This window comes from Rhipicephalus microplus, chromosome X, assembly GCF_043290135.1.
Source record: "Rhipicephalus microplus isolate Deutch F79 chromosome X, USDA_Rmic, whole genome shotgun sequence".
Classification (NCBI taxonomy): Eukaryota; Metazoa; Arthropoda; class Arachnida; order Ixodida; family Ixodidae; genus Rhipicephalus; species Rhipicephalus microplus.
The window spans coordinates 118,121,565-118,140,751 of record NC_134710.1 but is presented as its reverse complement, the minus strand read 5'-3'; the positions used below and the strand labels follow the sequence as shown (position 1 = coordinate 118,140,751).

At 47.3% G+C, this 19,187-nt stretch overlaps 1 protein-coding gene across 1 annotated transcript in view; it reads left to right on the top strand.

Annotated features, from left to right (window-relative positions):
• The first annotated feature begins 1,145 nt into the window (after positions 1–1,145).
• LOC119176797 (uncharacterized) overlaps positions 1,146–19,187 on the top strand; it is a 38,567-nt gene continuing 20,525 nt past the window's right edge. Inside the window, exon 1 of the mRNA XM_037428151.2 lies at positions 1,146–1,459. Within this exon, the coding sequence (XP_037284048.1) occupies positions 1,297–1,459 (163 nt within the window). The 5' untranslated portion in view covers positions 1,146–1,296. The remainder of the gene's footprint in view (positions 1,460–19,187) is intronic.

Sequence of the window (19,187 nt, the reverse complement as noted above, 5' to 3'; positions counted from 1 at the left end):
TATTGGTTCTGATGCCACCTATCTTCTTTGTATACAGTGCTCACGGAATGAAACAGGGCATCATAATTTTTGGTTTAAGCGGTGTGTGCCACAGAGCTAAATAGCTCACGGTCGCGGCAGCGAATACAGTCACTAAACGTGATGTTAGCTCTCGTGTAGCCGTACTACCTAATATTTTGTCGGTGCGGTATTAACTGAAGGAGATGGAAACGACAGCATGTTCATTACTCATTCCAGTACGTCAAGTGCGCCCTAAATCGTCCCGTTTCAGTCTGTCAATACTGTACGCCTAGGAAAGAGAAAGTGAGATGAAGATGCCTCCCAATGAATTTCGCCAAGACATTGTACCAAAAATAAGAACCACGTTAATGATTATTGTTTTGAGAAAATGACATGTTCTGAAGGGCGTATCATCCTTTATTGTTTTAGTGGAGAACAAACCTCTTTTTTATGTTTTTTTTTAATTGATGTACGCCTTCATTACTATTTTCACCTGAACTGAGGTAAAACCACGGTGGCATTCGCGAGAAAAGGTCTCCAATGAGAATACTCCTTGTGATGAAGTCAGTAGGCATAATGGGGAAGAGATATAACCTTCGAATTTTGATGAAGTCAGTAGGCATAATGGGGAAGAGATATAACCTTCGAATTTTCTTGAAGTATCGGGAAGTTAACGACAATTCATAGTACTTCAGAGTGAGGTGCTAGAGAAACGGGGGCGCCGAACCCAGCGGCCTGGGAATCGTCCCCAGCGTTCAATGGAGGGGTTGACGGGAACAAAGGCAGCCGGCCACAGCGCCACACCATAGAAACGTCGCCCATGGGGAGAAAGACCGGCGGCATCGGGGCGGATCGGCGCTTGTTCTGCAAACAAAGTTGGTTCCCGTTCGGGACACGGCGCGAGACTGCCGTAACGTCCCTCGTAGCCGGCGTGCGCCCGAGAACATCACATGTTGAATAGGGAAAAAGGGAAGCGGCGAGGGCGCCGGCGCGGATAGGGAGAGAAGTCCCGACGATGCAAAAAGACGCAAAGCGATCATCCGTGACGCGTGCAGATTCTCCCTAGTGCGCAGGCGCAGTGCGCCGCCCCCTCGCCCGCAGGGCCGCGGTGGCAGCACCGGCGGCGGGATCGGGCTCCTTCTTCCTGGCAACCATGGGGTAGTTGTTGCGCTCGCGACCCGTCGGCTGGCCGGGGAAAAATGAAGAGCGATAGTTTGTAGCCAGAGCGCGCGCTTCCCAACGAGGAAGAAAACGAAGCTACCGATCGCGCTCTAGCTGGATAAGGTAACGAACAAGATGCCACGTTCCTTCCTGGTCAAGAAAGTCAAGTACCCGGTGGCCAACCACCATGCCGGCGGTCCCCGCTGGTACCGGCAGCCGTCCAGTCCAACGGAGGCGGCGCCGGTGCCGAGCCCGCAGCCCAGCTCGCCCAGCCGCGCCGTCGCCCTGCCAGCCTACGGTGAGTCGTGCCGTTGGTGTGCGCGCCGCGGCGCTAAAGCCACGGCGCCACAAGTGCATGGGCCCGCCCTGGGTCGCGTGTCCGCGCCGAATTATGCCCCGCTCGATAGGCGCCCCCGGTGCTCGTAGACGCGCAGCAGGAATAGGCGCAACAGGTCCACGGTTCCTCGCGACACAGCGGCGATCAGCTGACGTAGTCTCGCGCGTACACTAAACACACCCAGAGACGTCGCCACCACGCGCTCTTGCCACGCGCTTGGCCGCCCAACAGTTCTTGGTTGTGGTTTCATTTCCTCTTGACATCCACTGTAACGGGAACGATATGTCGATACAAGTCTTCTCACTAACCGAAAGTGACCTCGACGCGCTTCGGGATGCCTGTGCATCAAGTTTCTGAATGAAGCGGGGCAAGCAGATAACGTACACTAGTGCTGTAGTCGTGCCTATTGCAGGTGTGTTTAGTCCACGAAACTAGTTGTTCAGAGTTGCGGTATCATAATGCTTACGCTTACTACTTAGTGCATTGCTTAAGCTATTGCCACCTTATAGACCCAGCTTATAATCTTGTGCTGCTAAGATTTATGCAGTGTGATGGACATTTTTTCACCCTGTGTTGCGTTTTGCGGTATAACAGATGTCATACGAAACCAGCAGCACACTCGTCCGCGGCAGTTTCGGATATGCGCTGGCGATTTGCAAATACATTTTCCACACTATCTCTTCAGAAGATTTCATCAAGTGGTACGCGGTAACCAAACCACATTCAAGACGTAGGCAAATCCAATCTTATGTGTGACTCTCCCGTGCATTAAGACACTCAGAGAGCCTTCTTTATCGAATTTCGAAATACATTCAGCAGTACGAGCTTCAATCTGAATCAGGCAGCCCGAACGTTGCAACAGAAGCAATCACTTCGCTTTGTAACTTATCTTTGTCTAGCTACCGAGTCTTTCTATTTCTTTGTTTCTTCGCATCATAAATGATTCCAGGGTCAAGTAGCCGCGAGGTAAGTGGGTGGTGACTTATCTGCGATTAAATATTGTGTTTTTTTATGTCTTGCATTCTTAATGTGTGTTGAGTAAAGGCGCTTGCCTCATGGCGCTGCAGTCGTTTGCGACGAGAAAACCTGATTTCTGGTCGAAAGCGACTAGCATAAGCGAGAGGACCATTGGAGTTTCTCAAAGGGAAAGAAAGGTGGGAGTGGTTGTGATCATGTTATATTCTAGCACTCCTCAGAAGCCATTACTAACAGCTTAATTCAGATATTGTTGATGCCCAGCAGGGCTAGTTCTTCTGGGTGTACGTTATTCCTTTCGTGATGCAGTATCGTGATGCAGCATCCATATTTCTAAAATATAATACAGGAGATAACTCAGAATTTATCTGATAAAGGAATTCAGTCCACGTATGTGGTGATCTCCGCTACGGCGTTTCAAACATGCGTATCAACCGTTTACAGAAAACAAGTGAGATCGCAGGACTTTAAAACGTCTACTATTTAACATATCTTTCCCTGTATATTTTCCTTCACACAAACAAGCTCAATATTCTTCGAAGACATCTAAAACAACAGCCTTGAATCGGTATAAAGATAAAGAAGTCATTGCAGTTTCATATCAAATTGAAATTTCTTCCTCATGGAAACACTCGTTGAAATCATGGTCAGGATCATCACCAAAGCTTATTTCACTAAACATACACGCGGTCATTGGTTTAGGTACGGCTGTTGCGCGTCGCTCACTGAGATAAGAGTCGCCCTGCGAAACTTTTCTGAATCTCGTCTCACATACGGGTGCCAGAGGTGGCTCCAATGACGGTTTTTCCTAAATAAAGACGCATAGAAAACATGGTATGGCATCAGAATCTAGTCACGTTCGGCTTTCTTCTAGAGCGTCTTGATCTCGCCTGTTTGCGCTTAGGACAGAGTGTTGTATTTTTAGTAAATGTTTCTCCTGTGTGAAAGCTGGCCCTTACAGGCGCATCGTGCAAGATGGCTTCCGAGTCAACTACCGGACTCTATGAAAACTTTTCTTTTTCGAGAATCAAGGCACCGACAAAGGTTCTTGTGGTCCGAAACAGATGCAGCGATGGTGAACCTATAAGCACCGAGGATACACATTGGATACCATCACGTGCCGCTGCCGTGTGCTATATTGTAGGCATGCTCTTCACCTTTCGCGTATTACCGCCACATTAAAATAGACAGCACTATGCAGAGATACCTGTACTTGGCAAACAGTCTTTCGAACAGATTCCCATTTGGTCTTTTTAAGCACAAATCAGCAATACTTATTTACATGTTATAGCTCAAACAGGCATACCCTGGCAAAGGGCATCATCATATCCCTGTGATCACGGTCCACGGTGTACTACAGGGTCCCTATGAACGAAGCCCACTATGCTCCGCTGAAGCAACACGATACACTTGTATTCGAGACCTGTCGCAGTAGCTTAGCATATAAGATGTTTCGCTGCTCAGCTCGAGGGTGCGAACTCGAAACCTGGCCTCAGCGGCCACATTTACATGGGAGCGAAATTCAAAAAGACACGCGTGCTCAGACTTAGATGCAAGTCAGGAAACCCCAAAGGGTCAAAATTAGTTCCGGTGTCCCCTCTACGGTGTGACTCATAATCGCATCATAACAAGAACGAGCCCTCAAGTTTCCACTTCTTTCTTTCATAATCATATCGTGGTTTCGGCATGCGTAAAACCTTCGTTTTTTGGACTGTTCTCTTAAGCTGGTCGTAATTACTCAGTTATGTTTAGGTCGGGATCAAAAAGCGCTTCACCAGTGAGCAGATATTGATACCAGTCACCGTATGTTGTCAATAATTTTGATTTGATTGATATGTGGGTTTTAACGTACCAAAACCACCATACGATTATGAGAGACGCCCTAGGGGAGGGCTCCGGAAATTTTGACCACCTGTGGTTCTTTAACGTGCACTCAAATCTGAGCACATGGGCCTACATCATTTCCGCCTACATCGGAAATGCAGCCGCCGCAGCTAGAATACGATCTTGTGACCTGCGGGTCAGCAGCCGAGTACCTTCGCCACTAGACCACCGCGGCGGGGCTATTGTCAATAACCTATAGTGCTCGAAGGAAGATGCACACAAGCAGGGTTGTCTTTGCGGAGGTGTTGTATCTTCTTTGAGCACGAAACTCTTATAACGGCAAGTCAAAAAGCCAAACCACAAATTGATTTTCCCTCAAACCTGTTAATATGGACTAGAAAGGTTCCCGGTAAACTAAGGCAAAAATGAATATGTAATAAACTCAGCGTATAAGCAATTGTCTTACGGTTATAGCACTACTTAACTTACAGCGAAGACTAAAAATAATGAAAGCAACAATATAAACCTACGTTACGATTTCTTAACTACGCATTGAGCGCGATTTTAAGACATTTAGTCAAGTCTACTTGCGTACAATTTTTTATATTGAAACAATTTTTCTTAAATATAATAAAAAGGCCCAGAAGCATCGTCCATTCAAAGGACGCGTTATTTAATGGGTGACGATTGCGGCCGACATACATGCGAAATACATGCTTGTGGCCGAAGTACAAGTTTAAGCTTGCATTAAAGATTCCCGAAACTTGGTACTTTTTTTGCAAGGGTGCTGTAAATACTGAAAGTGGAGCACACGCTGCTTATTTATAAAGAACGCCGAGAATCTGAGCGGAGCCCTATCTGTGATATAGCTTAGAAATGTAGACTGTTCCAGTTGATCATTTCATTTGACTGCTCAGGCAGTGATTAAGAAGTCTAAACTAGCATATGGATACATAACAGCTGCCAAAACATGGCTGCATGAAAGAGATTGAAGACGAGGTCGCTTTTGGTTGTTGCAGAACTAGTGCCATCTTGTCCACCTTGCGCTGTGCCTCATTAATAGGCTTAAGTAAGTCACTCGTTTAGTATATACAAAACTAAAGCTCTCAATTTTTCTTGGTGGCTGTTGTGTGCGCGACACTACAGTTTTAGGTGTGGCACTATACTGAGACGTTAAACTTTCGTAATTCCCTGCACTTGTACACTAGTCGTGTTGAAGATTGTGAATCACCATTTTTTTATATATAGGTGAGCTGTAATTGTTGCGTAAAATGCTGACAAACAACATAAGGAGCAATTAAATCTTTTAGTGGGAATGAATAACGGAAAAGCTGTTTACTAATTACGTTACATGTCAAAGACTATCCTTGAGCAGTTAGAGTTTGCATATTATTTTTTTTTAGTCAGAGGCAGCCATCGTTAAGCTGCTCGTCGATGCACAACCGAACTCAACCTATGCTCGTGCATTCGGTGCTCTATAGGTCAATACTTACTATTATTCGAGACTTAGTGTAACTGATGTATCTGCACTGCGATATAGTGCAATTTTTTCTTGCTCTACGGCAATTTTCAAGAGAATAATTAATATTCACCGAAATAATGCCAATGATATACAGAGTGAAATAATTCAACAGGCTTGGCCAGATGAAGTCAAGTGTAGTGTTTTGCAGCAATCAACAAGTTGCGACGTCGACACTCTTGTATTTCGCGCGGATGGCGCGCGACAACAAAAGGCGCGAGCGTGGCACCAAAGGTCGTAGCGTAAACCGTGGTGTTGGGTCCCGGCAACGTTAACGGTATGGCTAAAATGTTGTGATAGCAGACTCAAGCAGGTGACACGAGCCGTATTTCTGCAGTTCGTGTTCACTATGCAGCTAAACACGAAATCATCTCCGTCGAGATTCGCCCTCATGCGCCGACAGCACAGGATCCATGGCCATGCCGTGCGCCCTGGCAGAATTGGCGTATGCCGTTGTCACTCGGCGTGCACGACGGCAACGCGCGTAAAACGGAGGCTGTCTCTCTTGCCAACAGCTTTGTACGAGTGTGTTCTGCCGACGCCGGTTTCGTGTAGCGCACGCGCTTGTCGCGAGCCACAGGAGCGTCGCGGGAAGCGCGGCCGGAAGCCCCGAGGCGGCCGACCATGGCAGCCGGGCCCGGGCGCTCGGCCATTAGGAAATGAAGCGCCGTACGTGACACAGCCTATCGAACAGCTTGGTCCAAAAGTCGCCCGCTGGCTCGCCAAAAAGCACAGAGAAAGGGCAGCGCGCATGTGTGCCCAAAAAGAAAGGAACAGAAAAAAGGGCGGGAGGGTCGCGATCCCTGTACGCGCAAAGAACCACGAAAAAGGGAAAGGAGGACATCCGTTGTGCACATCGTGATTGGCCGCTGCCGATCACGTGAGCGGGGGCGTCACGTAGTTCTCGCAATAATTACCTGTTCAGCCACGAGCGCACGCAATTAGAAGACTTCAATATATATACGAGCCATTTTGCCTCGCCTCTCTCTCCCACCACGTTTTGTTGCTTCTTTTTGTCTTCCTCCGAGTGCTTTCTTTTGCTGGCTGCCCACGGCCGCTGTCCGCTGAGCCCCGCGACGCGGCTGCTTCATTACGGCGCTGGACGGTGCTCGTGGCCCGTCTGTTATAGGCCGGAAACGCTAATTGCGTATACACTAGAACGGCTTTCCGAATTAGTGCCACCGTTGGTTCATGCCCGCGGACCCAGCTCCTGTGTCATGAAGCGTCACCGCAGAATACGCACGCTGCTGCCCACACCCCTTTTTTTATTCCCCATGTTTCGTTTGTCTTTCCACCCGCTATATGGACAGCAGTCGACACTAACGCGTTCGACAATATAGCTGAGAGCCAAGCGCAACTTGTGATCATGTGCTGCCACGTTATGCACACTCGCCAGGGACACGGCAAACAACGCTGCCGGCCGCTGTGTATACCACGCGGTTCCCGCTGGGAGCATTGCTCTGATTGAAAGAAAGGTCATGTGGGGTTTAAGCTGTGGATGAAGAAACGAGGGGTTGTAACAACGCAATGAGAGCTCCCGGCAGCAAGCTCGAAGGCACGAAACATATTTGATGCTGCTATAACATGTATCAGCATCGTTTAAGCGTACAAGGCAGTAGAAAGCAGTTTGAAACATCGTGAAGAATCAGATGATTGATGATTGATTGATATGTGGGGTTTAACGTCCCAAAACCACTATATGATTATGAGAGACGCCGTAGTGGAGGGCTCCAGAAATTTAGACCACCTGGGTCGTGAAGAATCAGGTGCAACCTAAAATGGTGATTAGCACGACATCGTCTGATCAGTTGCAAGCTTATGCTATGGAAGACGTTGCACATTTTTGGCCACACAGAATACGTGTTTTGAAGCAAACTTGGTCTCACTCGGTGATTGTCCTCAGCGTCGATTGAAGCTGCTGTGTGATTCTCAATTCACTTCGTGAATATATGAAAGTGAAATATATTTGAAAGTGATATGCGATATACCGCTTTCTTCCGTCTTATATGGGCCAATATATGTGGTTCGGAGAACCGAGCAGTATCGTTAGATGCAGAGCTGTGAATGGTGTGTTTGTGTGTGTGTGGGGGGGGGGGGGGGGGGCGAGGAAGAGAAAATATCACATTATTTTTATACAGTACCCTTTAAAAAATGGATTGACTGGATGCAAAAAAACACAGATTATCCTTTCCCTTGTTTTCAAGATCAGCTTTTGAAATAATAGCTTCCTCTGAAGAACGCGCCCACGTATGCAAAACAACTTGCTTCGCACGGTGGCAACGGAGAAAAAAACTGGGCCATCTTTTGTAACAATCTCTACCGGCATGAAAATGAAATAAAAACATGAAAAGGACAAGTTAACCACAACTTATCTTTCTGCTGCGCATATCGGCCTGTTTGTTATTACGGCAAGTTAACTCTTTTATCATAAATCATCAACACTAATGAAAACCTCAATGCAGATGCTTCCGCACTCGGGCAGTGCAAGTGTTTTTAAATAATAAACGTAACAAAAGAGAATACAATAGAGAATTTTAAAAAAGAAAGGCCTCTCGGAGAATGGGAAAATCTGCTCGCAAGAAATTAGCCACCGAGCTCTAGCTCGCGGGTAATATGCATGGTAAATGCCGCAAACATTACTAAGCTTTTTCTTTTTGTTTGTTCTGTGGTGCAGGCATGATTAAATGTGCATGCAGCCATCGATAAGCGAAGAGCGAGAAAAGATCCTGTTGGTGTGAAAAAAAAGCAACAAAAGCAATACCACCACAACACTTCTCTCTCTCTTGCTGGGGAACAGTTTCTTCTTTTGAGAGAGGATAAAGGAAGAGGCATACATAAGTTCCGGCAATGACGCGCTTTCGCCTTTTTTTTTCTTGCTCCGCTTTTTCTAAGGACAGTGATGAAATAAAAAGCACTACGGCCGATCATCCATCACGAACGGCAGGTGAGGAGAGAAGGCCTACCTTGTTTGTTGCAAGTTCAGAACCGCTTGCGAGACAACACGTGAACGCCTTTCCATGTTTAACATAACTTGCACGCGCACTTCTTCCCTCTCTATCTCTCTTTACACTTCCCTTGCCATCTAAGCATACACATTTTCTGACTACGTTTTAACGCCTCTATTGAGCCTCATTCAGTTCTGCAGAGGGAAACGCTTCATGCGAAAAGGCTAGATTGCGTGCGTTCTTGTTGACACGGCCGTGCCCACCTCGCATTTCGCTTCTTTGCGCGCACCTGTGGAAATGTGTGTTTGCGCTGCAAGTTGCGTGAACGCCCACGGATGATGTCTACGGGTGGTCTTTCCTTGACAAATGCATTAGTTCAGAAAGTATGGAAGTCACCCTGCGGCGATAAACGAGGTCGCGAGGACACGACGTTACTGGCAAGGGAACCTCAAGAACCACCGCTTGGCTTTGAATATATTGTAGAAGTCGCCCTGTTTCCACGGCGACTTTTCGTTTTTTCTTGTCGAAGACATTGGAAAAAGGGGCATTGCGCACAAACAGGGCGCAAGTCTGCAGTGAGACCATCGTATAGCCGCTGGGTCGTAGTATGTCGGTCGCTTACTTTCTGGCCTACCTGCGAAGGAAGCGAAGCTTTTAAATTGCAAAGCAATACGCAAAGTATAGTGCACACAGGATGAGGCTGCACGACGACGCTCTCTTAAAATTCCTTATTTGTGGAAGCTTGAAAGTCGGCAAACTGACACTTTCTCTTTACTAGGAAGATATTGTACTCAGTTTTCTGCAGCATTTCGATGTAGTCAGTCACTGGCCTCGGGAAGTTTTTGTGGCTGCAGAACTTGCCACACGGAAGTTTTTAACGCATTCTTCAGAAAATAATAATTCGGAGGTGACAATAATCTCTATCTCTCTACCCTTTTTCTTTCTTTTTTCTTTCTTTTTTCTTTCTTTTTTTCTTTCTTTTTTTCTTTCTTAACTACTTTACTTGCCGCTCGTTCTGGTTCTCGCATATGTCTCCTTTCATAGACAGAATTTTGTGAAAACTTCTATTATATATAGCTTTTATTGCGGCCGAAAAGCATGAAAGTGAGAAATCGAACGCACAGGAGACAGCACTGTGTCCTCTGTGCGTCCTGTGTGCCATGATGCTGATGGACCAACTATAGACTACCTAAGAACCCACCTGCGTAGACAGCCTAACCAAACTCCTTGAACTAGATTACTCCCATCAAATATCCTGATACCCAATGTTCTAAGTGATATTCGCTTATTGACGCATTACTCATTTACTTTACGGCATATATCGCAAATATCGAAATGTAGCTGATGGGTTTGCAAGGCATATTCACTTGGAAGGAAATCTGGTTGAGACACTGAACTAGAAACATGCGGCGTCAAAGTTCCAGTAATAAAAATATTTTCACATCTCACAACCACGGCATGATTATGAGAGACATTCTAGTGGAGGACTCAAGAAATATCGACCATCTGGTGTTCTTTAACGCGCACTGACACGGCACAGTACACGGGCCTCTACCATCTTGAATTGCTACCGAGATCAAACCCTTAACCTTCAGGTCAGCAGCAGACCACCATTATCACGGTCCCAACGCGACAGACATCAAATTCGCAGTTAAAATGGTATCTGTATTCAAATATTGCTTAACAGACTGCCATTTTATGAACAGAAGAAGAACTAGAATGTATATGTACTTCTTTGCACATTTTTGGATTGAGTATCTAGAAACCTGTAAACATTGAAAATTAGTTGAATGTGAATAAACCTAGTAAACTCACCCACCACAAGTCGTAGGTTGCAATATTTCTTGCAAGGCAACTACTTTAAAATATATATATTGAACTTTTGCTAGTTAGCCAGCTATTTGCACGCATTTCTCGCGTATGTGATGTACACAGTTTCGAGTAATTGAGGAAAGGAATTGCAGTTATGCTACGAGTCATAGAGTAACTTCTAAAACTATGTATTATCTAAGACCTTAGACCTCGTATCCGCACGCCGAATAATAGATTTAGAATACGGGCAGCAAATTTTTGGCACTTCTAAGCTTCTTAGGGTGGGCTGCTTTTGAATCGCGAAATTTGCACGAATTTTGTAATAGAATATTGCTTTTCATGCATCTAGTACGGCTGTGGCTAAAAAGAAAGCCAAGCTGCGATGAATATTAACTAAAAGCACATACAGGGATTTTTCTTTCGGTACGTGAATTCGTCACAGAGGCTTCTTTTTAAACTGTGTAGAGGTCGGATTCACTAGTAATCATAATCGGTCCTGCGAGTTACCTACCATCATCGGCCAAAACCAGCTGCGAGTCATCAGGCCCCTTAAGCGTAAGAGCTCACAAGTAAAGAAATTATGTTAGAAAACGTCAGCTATTTTCAGCCAGTTTTAGTGTATGTATGAAATGAGCGAGAACAATGTCCTTCACCGGCATTTATTATTTAATAACGTCATTACTTGCTGAGCCGCTGGGTCAGTCTGGCTCTTGGCGATAGCATCCGCTTCAATTTGCACAGCCACGCTTGACGCAAACAATACCGTACCCGACGTAAAACCCAAATGCAGCTTGCGTCTCGCGAATGCCCAGTGGCATATTTTTCTAGGCCCCAAAAACGTTCGTGACGTCTATTCTAAAACTTTCCCATTTGTGTGGTGTTTTAAACCATCCGTGGTTGTCGCGCAAGCGCTATAAATTAGTTATATAGTTTGCAGCGAGTAGGTATTAACTCGCTCTCTAACGCGGGTAGCAGAAAAACTCGCCTGCACATCTTGACATCCTAAAGCTAGCAATTATTCGTGCTCCTTTTTCATCAACGCTTCGCGCTATCAGCAGCGGCCTCGGCTCACGTGTGCTCATTAGGACGGCGATGTTTGCTGCAGCTGTGCCGTTCGAGCAGCTCTGTTGCCGTTTGTCATATCGGCGGCGCCTTGTGGCCGACTGAGTGAGCCGGATAGCGTCAATCAAGTCCGTCGTCCTTTTCCACGTGCAACGCTTGCCTCCATATATCGCTTGTACCGCGGTTGCCGAGTCTCGCGGACGCCAAAATAACCGCTCCAGGATCGATCACACAATGCGACCACATCGGGCGTGCGGCCGCTTACGCAGGGATGGAAGCGAAAAGAAAGCGCCAGTCGCCGCGCAAACGGCAATTGCCCCTTCTGTCAACGACGTTTCCCTCTGTCGGTGATATGGAAGGGCTGCGGCACGAACAACGGCGGCGCTCGTGTTTACGGTCGCGGGCGGCCACTAACGAGAAGTCCTCCCTCTAATTTTCTGCAAAGCACGGCCGGCAATGGCGCTGCTCACGCTGCTATTCGCAATTTGCGGAAAAGAAGCTCCCCCTCCACGCACCCCCGACACGAGTCGGTCTGGCCATCACCACATCTTTCTCGATTTTGAATATTCATTCAATCAAGGCGCGTCGCCATGGATGACTTATCTTTCGGGAGATATATAGGCAACGAAAATTAAGTGCGTGGATTAAAAAAAAGCACAGTAATGCACCCACAATACCGGAGAGCGTACCATGCCTGCCGTAAATGTGTCAGAGTAAAGATCTCTGTGTGCGCACATAACAGTGCTTTACACGCCATCAATTTCATGTCAAGACCTTTTCTTCTCTGCCTCTTAAATTAGATGGCAATGATGTGCAATGAGCAGCAAAATCCATTTTAAATCACGCAAACACAAACCAACTCTTACTCGGCGTAGAGGTCTTCGTTTTTCTTCATCGATTTTTCCTTTTTTTTTCCTGAGCGCACTTTCAGAAATGATGACTTCATTTTTTCGGAAGTACGAAAATAGCATTCGTTTCTTTGTGCCGTATGATGAGATCACGGCTCGTTAAATGCAGTTCGCTGGTTAATGAGCAGCCTAAGTAAACATGCCAATATGATCCGGGATTATTGAGATCATTGAGTTGCAGTCACTTTCAGAAATATTCGGCAGGAAGAATCCCATGTGCCACTTTTTGTCGTGCCATGCGCTACTTCTAGCTTCGACAATATATGTCCTCCGTCCGACGCCCACGTTGCAGCTCGGTCGATTCGCGTGCAGGCGGGTGATCCTGTCGTGCTCACTCTTCTCTCGCTGTAATAATGGGCAGCCTGCGAGGCGTGCCTTTCACGAAAGGAAATAAAGAGCGAGTACGAGCGTCGCTACGCCGCTCTCGTGATTATCAGTACATCTTTGTTTACCGTTGCCAGCAGAGCGAGCGTCCTCTGCGTGCGTGGATGTGCGGCCGCGATGAAAGGCTGACTTGTTGGACGCGGCACCTGCGGAGACGACTCTCTGCGGGCCCATTGCGCATTGCGTTCGGCGCTTACCCAAACTGAGCCCCCCCCCCCCCCCCGTAATCCTTTAACAACAGCTAGCGTGACTAGTGCCTATAAATATTTCCCGAGACGTTTCCCGAGTCACGCCAAGGTGACAGAGCCACGCCTGCAGCGTAGCGCTGCGCCGGCAGACAAGGGCTACGCTTCAGGATTGGTGCGGCCGCCAAGCAGGTATCCCATCACCCCCTGAAAAAAATGGGATAGTACCTGTTCCCGAGATAGTGCGGCTCGCACGCCAGCCACTAAGCGCCCGCATTTGTTCGCGCTGGCCACGATAGGATCCCTCCGCGGAGCAGTCTCATTTGCAGAGTGATCGAAGGAACGCCGAGAAGCGGCCACGCGATCATTAGCCTTCACGAAGGACTCGGTTTCAACGCGCCGTGCTGCTCCAGATCTGGCCTCCGATAAGAGCGCCCACCACGTGCGAGCTGCTCATCGGCGAAGCCATCAGCGAACCCTCGCCGCCGACAGGCCATCTGTCGCCCGCGCACGCATTCTCGAGAGAGAACCGCCGGGCCCGACGCTCCGGATTAAAGGGATTACGCACGCTCGTCGCGCACGCCAGCATGTTGCTCCATTCGTAGCCGTTGGGTCACAGGTGTAATGGTCGAAGCCTCTGGAAATGATCGAAGCCGCCGGAAAGGAGAGACGCGTGATCTGCGAGGCTTTGGAACGTTCGCCGCTCGGGACCTATACGTTCTGTTTTCGCCTAACGAATGGAGACGTTGGACCGGGCGCGAGAGGACTATATATAGGTCAAAATGTAATGGGCCATTTAAATGCTCTTCATCGCTGCGGCTGCAACGGCAAAGTTAAGGTTAGATTTAAGGTCTTGTTTGCTCATTTACGGAGAGCATTGTAAATTCCAAAGAGACGGCATGTCTTTCTGTCTTCTTTCTCGTTTTATTCCCCACTTTACCTAATGACGATAGCTGGCGCGTGGTGTCAGACCATCTTCTTCCATTTTTAACTAGCATCATGTATTAAGGTGAATTATTTCGATGTACATTTGCGATTACCAAGAGTGGCGCGTTCATTTGTTATAGAAAAGGCGAAACTTCAATCTAGTCAGTTCCGCGCTAAAATTTAATTTCCCTGAAACACTGCAAACCTTCCTAGAGTACATAGCTTGCACGAGTGACGTACGATTCACATGAGAATAAAGAAGAAGCAGCATTTCACATACTACTCCATTTATGTCATAGGCGTTTTCTTTATTTTTATACCTATGAGATCACACGCAGTATATGCAATTATGTCGTTCTTTGTCATCTCCGTCACTGCAGGCTCTTTCAATTATAAGACAACATAATGACATTGTCGTGAACGCATATCGATCGGACCTCTGAAGGAGTATATTCCGTCTATTTTCTACAGACAGTGGATGTAGCGGGGCGAAATAGGAGAGAAATAAAGATTGCTGCCAGTATTGTCGAGCACACTGCAAACGCGTTGTTCTGTGACACGGACAATCGAGGCTTTAAGTTGTACTCATTTGCTGTTGTATTAGTTTCAACCGTTGTATTAGTTTCAACCACAGTTTTCACTGGTGTACATCGGTCGCAGTTGATGATGCTGCGGCGCTGGACATACGTCGTGCGTTCCATTGGCCGCCATGGGAGGAGAATATCATCTACACATGCTAAACGCACCGCCCTTGCACTGAGATGCCGACGGTACTTTAAAAATTTGCTGTAGCTTTATTAACCTCAATTCTTTGGTTATGTACTACTTCGGCGCCCACGTTAGCTCATTCGTGGTTTGGCATCTAATTATGAGCCAGCACGGAACACCAGCGTACAGCCGCCCAAATGTTTTACTACCATGCGCATCAGTGACTTTTCTGTTTGTGAGTGCCATATGACGGAAAAAAGTTGCCAAATTTTCATTTCTAAGCACGGACTTTGCGGGAATGCTATTATCTTTTCTCTTATTAGCACTTAATTCTATAATATGACGAAGCTACACCGTAAAAAACACTCACTCGTACATGATTCATAAAGATTTCGGCGACTGTACGTTTGTGTTTGTATAGTAGGAAGTTTCTTCTATAGCTTAAAGCTGGTAATGAGATGATTGGCTTGTCCCCGTGCCTTACCTTGCGTTTACTTTGCGTGCTTGAGTTATCGTTTAAGGTATCGTGCCATTTTCGTAGTCTGCCGTATGATCCTATTAGATGCCAGCAGTACGTTTGTTACTCAAACTGCCACAGAGTGTCCTTGTCAGGGACGACTGTATGACATTTCATTATGCTCTTTTCACTTGACACTACCACTTCCGTCATATTCTAATTGGTGACTTTGACATGAAACAGTTGCGCTTGGTGAATTTGCTCGTTGTCAGCTGAAAAAAGGGAATGAGGGAGAGACAAAATTGTATTTTTAGTCCTTGGCGGGCTCAATGAAGGCGGGAGGCGGAAGGCCAAGCCTACCGAAGCCCCCTTTTCTCAGGCGGCGGCTAGACCCTGGGTCTAGGCGGCCTCTTCGGCCAGCCGGACTGCGCACATACTTTTCAGTGAATGCAGAACTGCTTGTTAAGGCTTCTGCAGACGTGAGAGCGACTTTCAATGCCATGCATTTTCTTTGCGCCAAATAATTATAATAAACCAACCATATTCTGTAAGACCGTCTTATTGGACACGTCATTTGTCCTATCTTTCTCAAACTGTAGTGTTGACACTACAAAAATAGCGTCAACAGTTCGAAGTATAAAATGCTTTAAGCACTATTACGGCGAAGATATTAAAGTAGCCACACAATGTGGCCACGCGTTGAAGTAGCCACCCAGGATGGTTTCCGCCTCCGAGTCGTCTGTGTCGAGCCTTTAAGGTACGATGACTTTTTTTGTTTTAATAAACAGAGCTCATTACACCAGTTTAGAATTCACTGGAAAACAAGAAGCATTGGTAAACGTCAGTGATTTATTAATACTTCCTGAACAAATGTCACGATTTTATTTTATTTTTGCTTTCAGCTTTTTTTTTTTCATTCGAAGCGCTTCCTATTAGCCGCAGGACGACCGCGCCGATCTCGCGTCCCGCAGCGTTGTATTGTAAAGCATAGTACTGCTTCCACCAAGCACGAGAGCAAGAAGGAAGCGTCGACACATAAAGAGCTTGCTTTTCTCCTTCATGTCTACATGGCATCCATCCTCCAGGAAAAGGGGCATTGACTAGTTGATACGGACTCAAAAAAGGAAAGCAAAACGACACACTTTCAGTCGGGTTTTCCACGAAAATGAACACACACCAACTAGCCCTAGTGTCCGTTTTGTTACACTCCATAGGTGTTGTGGCACTTATTCAACGGTTCTTAACTGTTGCCTCACTTCGCTGACTAGACACATATTTCCTAGTGAACTAACGATTGATTATTATGCGGGGTATAACGTCCCAAAACCACCATATGATTATGAGAGACGCCGTAGTGGAGGGCTCCGGAAATGTCGAACACCTGGGGTTCTTACACGTGCACCCAAATCTGAGCACACGGGCCTACAGCATTTTCGCCTCCTTCGAAAACGCAGCCGCTGCAGCCGCCGCAGCCGGGATTCAATCCCTCGACATGCAGGTCAGCAGCGTTGCACGTTAGCCACTATACCGCGGCGGGGCTAGTCGACAAACAATTCAACCACAATACCCCGCCTCACAAAATACCCTTCCTAATTGAACAAAATTGTACGCTGTTATTTCGCACAACTTTGCTTAATTGAACGACACAGCAATGGCCTATAGCAGTTTCCGACGAGAAAAAGTAGGTCAGCAGCGGTTTCCTGTTGCGGTGAGGTCTTGCTGCAAACTTTTACTTCTGATAGGCGCTCACATGGTGGTGCTGCGTAGAGGAAGCGTTCGCACCGGAAAAACATGCAGAGCGGAATGTTGCGCCTTGGCGTGTTGGCCACGTGCAGGACTTGTAGCATGCTGCGGCTATCGGCTCGCGGAGCGCCGGCACACGCATTGATTCGAAAGCGTCAAAGAGGCTGCGACCGAACCCGGTTTAGGCATCCGGGAGCCCGGCTCTCGTGTGCCTGCTGGACGAGCCGTGGCTGCTGCTTTGTTCTCCCCTTTTCTGCCGCTCTCGGTGGCAAATGCTTCCGGAAAACGATCGCACGGCCCGAGTACTCACAGATAACCCTGCGTTCGATCCGAAAGTCAATACGGCCCCAGCTTCTGCTGTAGCGCGCCAGCTTCGATGCAATCCTAGCGGGGGCCGTCCAAATCCGCCGGATCCTGCTGCCACCATGGTGCACCAGCCGGTCACGGGGCACAGACTAATCACGAGCCCACGACCGGCCCGACGCGCTCTCATACGCACTTGCACCATGCCTGGGTCAGCGGAACTGTCATACGCACGCACACAGCGGCTTGATTCGCGCCGTGCTTTAGCAGAACACTGCGATGAACTTGAGAGTAGAGCTGGTGTCAGAAAAAGGCCAGCGCCTTTTGGCAGACCCATGCTGGTGCTGTGTGGCTAGCCGCTTACACTTATAGATGATACCAGATTGAACCTAATGTAGAATAAAGACGGACGCAAGACATTGTGCAGATACTTGAGTCTGGCCGTCCGATTTGATGGAGTTGGAAGATCCTAAGAAACAACCATGTGCACCAGTGATTCTATGGCATTTCCGCTTAAAGGCACTTGTACAAGAAGCCATCATTTGAACAGTTTCTTGCATGAGGAAGCAGAGAACATTCATAGTGTAGAGGGCTTGTTGCTGAGCTAGTTGGTTCATACTTAAGGCAGAAAAATATAAAGCGGAAAGACGACGGGGAGTTTTATTCGCTTCGTCCCCATCGTCTCTGCGTCTTTTATGTTTTTCATAGCGTCGATGATTGGATTTCTGAATAAGTTTAGCCTCACCGTAGGAGCGTGTGTGCGTGCGACTGAGTGAGTGAGTGAGTGAGTGAGAGATTGGGGGAGTGAGTGGGTGAGTGAGTGACGGGTTTAAATCATACAGCAATTGTCTCAATTTCGCGTGTGTGTATATAGCTACACGTACACATACAAACGCATGCATGAACAGAAAAAGTTTAGGTCAACACACCATTCCCACCTCAAAACAACTGTGGTTATACCTCTGAAGTGCACGTTAAAGTACACCAGGTGGTTCAAATCAGTGCCCTTCACTACAACTTATCTCCTAAGCAATGGTAGTTCTTCTTCATGAATTTTTAGAGTGGCTTCCTCGAGAATGTTGCTGTCTTCACTTCACAGAGGAGTCTTAATAAATTTTACAACGGTATCGTGCTTCGTTAACGTCCAGCATACGTTCACACTTGTTTTTTTTTTCTGAATTGCTTTAAGGAGCAGTATTATTATGCTTTGTATGCTAGACCACGTTTACGTTATGTTGACATGGATGCTACTCTTGCCAACAACTGGCACATTTTGCCTGAAGCACTTGTTGCATTGCATCGTCTAGCTCGACCCGATTTCCACCAGGGAGTCACTGATGTCATTTTCGAACCGGGGCAGTCAAATGGTGCAGCCTAGGCACCTGTGCTCGTGGCACGATTATGTGGAATGTATTTGTTGCCTTCTTCCATATAAGGTTGACCACTAGCGCAGCACCTCAGCACAGCGCCCCAGGACGCCGACAAATTGCACTCGCTAGGAATTAACCATGCATCACTAATGTGGGATAACACGCTGCTCACTCTGTAGCATGATGCAAAAATACTTTAGGTGAGCGAACACTGGGACAATCCGCAGACCGATAATGTTCTGCTTTGCTAGGAACCTGGAAGATGGCGCTACAAACTTTGCCCCGGCTTCCCCTCCCCTCTTCTCGGTGTAGGGAAGCCCGGTGATGTAGGAAAGTAGCGGTGCTCATTTATAGTCGCCACAACACCCTCGCCGCATCGTCAACCTCCTCCCTTATCACCCTCTCTTTCCCGGCGCCACTCTATGCGTGCCGCGTGGTTGATATCGCATTGATTGATATCTGGGGTTTAACGTCCCGAAACCACCATATGATTATGAGAGACGCCGTAGTGGAGGGCTCCGGAAATTTCGACCACCTGGGGTCCTTTACCGTGCGCCCAAATCTGAG